Genomic DNA, 3140 nt, shown 5'->3' with positions numbered 1-3140 from the left:
GGGCAGCAGAAGTAAGAGGGCTGACTGTTGGACAGTCTAGTGCACTGTGGAGGATTAAAGTCATTAAACCTCCTCGGAAGAACTGTATCGCTGGTTTCAAAATAATCCACGTTTGCTCAGGTGTTCACGTCCGTCCAACCGTCCCAAATTATTCATCCTCTGCTGTTTGTGCGTAAGAATGCTGGAAAACGCTACGATTCAATAAACACATCCTCATCAAGGTGTCTCAGACTCCTCGTCCTCCTCAGGTGATGTCGGTGAGGTGGGTGTGTCGTCCTCGTCCGCTGTCGTGCTCGCAGCGGGTGCCGCGGCCACCGACGCCGTGGGTGTCATCTTCTCGTAGGTCCTCCTGCGCTGCCGCCGCAGCGTCTGGCTCTGCAGCTCCTTCACCTCCTGCAGGACCTCTTGTGCCTCCTTCCAGGATAACACGGCCTCCTCCAGGAGGCGCTCAGCCTCGGCACGCCTGTTCTCCACCTCCGGATCCTCTTCCGACAGCAGGGAGTGAGGCGAGGAGGATGTAGGTGGAGACAGGCGGTGCTTGTCTGGGGTTTTGGGCTGCGAGGACTCGAAGGATCCAGAAAGGCTCGGGGAGTTCTTCTGACTCAGACATGGCGACTCTTTGCTGCTCCCCAGGAGAGGGGAATTAGCTTTGCTGCCTTGTGGTGAATCAGATCCTTTAACCTGAGAGGAGTTGAATGGAGGTGATTCAAGGGACTTCTGAACAGGAGAGTTGGCCTCCTTGTTGGGACAAGAGGAGCTCGACGATTCCTTGAGTTTTGGTGAACGCACGGCTTCAGAGCTCTTTGTCCGAGGAGAGTCGGCGGCAGTCAGACGAGGCGAATCCCTCAGTCGAGGAGAGTCGTTTGCTTTAGCGGGTGAATGGGATCCTCTTGAGTGAGGAGAGTCCGTCCTTTTGGTGCGGTTCCTCTTGGCTTTAGATCGAGGAGACTCTCTCCCTCTCAGACGAGGGGACTCTTTGCCCCGGAGGCGAGGGGAGTCGCTGCTCCTGCTCCTTGGAGATCCAGATGACCTGCTGAGGAGGACAATGAAAATCAGTTCATTTAAAACTTTAATCATGAAATATTGGTGAGTTAATTTGCCTCTACAACTCTTTCCATCTTTACAAACTCATGTTGGTTATACCCAACACGTTTTTAAGATCTTTACCCGGGTGCCTCCAAATACAATAACATGCAATCCATCACTCCTTAAAGTGTCAGTAAAACCCCACAAACTGTATGTGAGACATTTTGTGTCATGGACAGAAAGACCTGATGTCCTTTTGCAAGGTTAAAAGTGCACAGCAAGACTTCGGGAGGTCAAGGTATTAATAAAAATGAATGAAAATAGTCAAAAACAAACCTGGAGTGAGGAGAGTCCGATCCTCTGAGGTGGTGCAGGCGAGGGGAGTCGACGCCCTTCAGGTAAAGTGAGCTGCCTCCACGTTCTCTGTCTGCTTTGGCCTTCTGCAGCTCCTGCCAATCACAATGCACATTTAGTCTTAATTATATCCCAGTTAGCCATTTGCCTTGTTTTATTTGCTTTTGGTGACCTAACTATCCCATCAGACCATCAATCAATATAAAAATGGTTATCTGAGCTCAATGAACTCATGGATGAAGAGCTGACCTGCAGTCTCATCTCCTCCAGCAGCTCCTGAGCTCTCTGCATCCTCTGGGCAATAAGACTCTGCAGCTGACCGACAGGCTGCACTGAAGCGCCTCCTCCCGCCTCCTCTTCAGTTGGATAACGACGCAGAGCGGCGCACAACTCAGAGCGAATCATCGCCGGTCTGAAGCGACGATGGAAGAGGGGAAGGATGACAGGAGGAAAGAAGAAGTTACAGATAAAGGAGATAGACAGCAGACCTAAACTGTAAAAGACCAAAACCTCTAAATCCAAAGTACTTTCCCTCCTTGCTGATCTTTTTCCAAACCAAAGATATTTGAACCTCTTTACAAAGGGACTGGCGCAGGGTCAGCATCCTACCAGGCTGTTGTGTTAATTTATCAGTCTAAGTGGTAAAAATGAGTTTCCTTTGCGGGGTGGCTGGTCTCAGCCTTAGACACAGAGCATTTGGACACAAGAAGAAGATTGGAACCACTACTCAGTCACATCAAAAAACCCAGATGGGGTTCTGTGAGTGTCTGATCAGAAGGCCATCTGGACGCCTTCCTCGGGAGGTTTTCCAGGCATGTCCAACTGGGACAAAGCCCCAGACACATCCAGAGCACACACAAGTGATGACATATCCCATCTAGTCTGGAAAGGTAATGGAAATGGACGTCTGGGCTGCCTCATTGGCCTGCTGCCACCACAGCCTGGTCTCAGGTAAGATATGAAACGTGGATGGATGGAGTACCAGCAGTGAGTTTTTAAAACAGTCAGTTTGATCACATGATCATGGTTTGTCAGATGAGGAGCTGTGTTGTGAGTTTATTGTACTCTCAGGTGTAGGTGTACCTGGACGAGAGGACTTCATCCATGGAGGCACAGCGACTCCGGCCCTGCACGCTGAACCTCTTCCCTGGCTGTGGCGTTCGAGACTGAGCCTGAAGGACCTGAAAGGTGACGCTAAGTTTAAATCTGCTGTGAACCTGTATCTGTGGTTGGATGGTGATCAGGAGCCGTTCAGGCTCGGTCTAAGGAAACTTCTACCAACATACCAGTAGAACATTTGTTGACACATGGACAAAGATTAGACTTCTCAGCATCCCTTAGTATCGTACAAGAACAGAATGTTAAAGTTTCCCATCTTGTACCTGCTGAGTTTTATGGACCTTGGAGGTCTCCAGGTGGGACTGTTTGCCCCAGGACCGCTCACTCCCTCTGGGCAGACTGCCGGTCTTCACCTTTGGCTCCTTGGAGGTCACCCGCAGCTTTGACACGTCGGTGTCGGCGCGCTGACGAACTCCGACCACCCGAGATCCGACGGCTGCCACCTGTCCACATGAGCCCCCCCGTTGCAGGTCAACTTGAAAGCGGTTCTCCCATGATTCCTGGGAGGCGCCGTCGTAGTCTGGAGAGAACCCATCCTCCTCAGCAACCAGGTCGAGGGTCAGCATGCCGTGGGAAGAGGTGGACGCCTGAAGGGAAAGATTTATTAAAGGTGTTGATAATGTCAGGTATCAATAATAATC

The 3140-nt window shown here is 50.9% G+C and overlaps 1 protein-coding gene across 1 annotated transcript in view; it reads right to left on the bottom strand.

Annotated features, from left to right (window-relative positions):
- Positions 1-216: 216 nt before the first annotated feature.
- Positions 217-3140, bottom strand: part of plekho1a (pleckstrin homology domain containing, family O member 1a) — an 11910-nt gene continuing 8986 nt past the window's right edge. Inside the window, exons 6-10 of the mRNA XM_041954748.1 lie at positions 2763-3086; positions 2464-2561; positions 1630-1792; positions 1363-1475; positions 217-1033 (exon numbers count right to left, since the gene is read on the bottom strand). Coding sequence (XP_041810682.1) covers positions 217-1033; positions 1363-1475; positions 1630-1792; positions 2464-2561; positions 2763-3086 — 1515 coding nt within the window. The remainder of the gene's footprint in view (positions 1034-1362; positions 1476-1629; positions 1793-2463; positions 2562-2762; positions 3087-3140) is intronic.

This window comes from Chelmon rostratus, chromosome 16, assembly GCF_017976325.1.
Source record: "Chelmon rostratus isolate fCheRos1 chromosome 16, fCheRos1.pri, whole genome shotgun sequence".
Classification (NCBI taxonomy): domain Eukaryota; kingdom Metazoa; phylum Chordata; class Actinopteri; order Chaetodontiformes; family Chaetodontidae; genus Chelmon; species Chelmon rostratus.
This window is presented reverse-complemented; position numbering and strand designations above follow the sequence as displayed.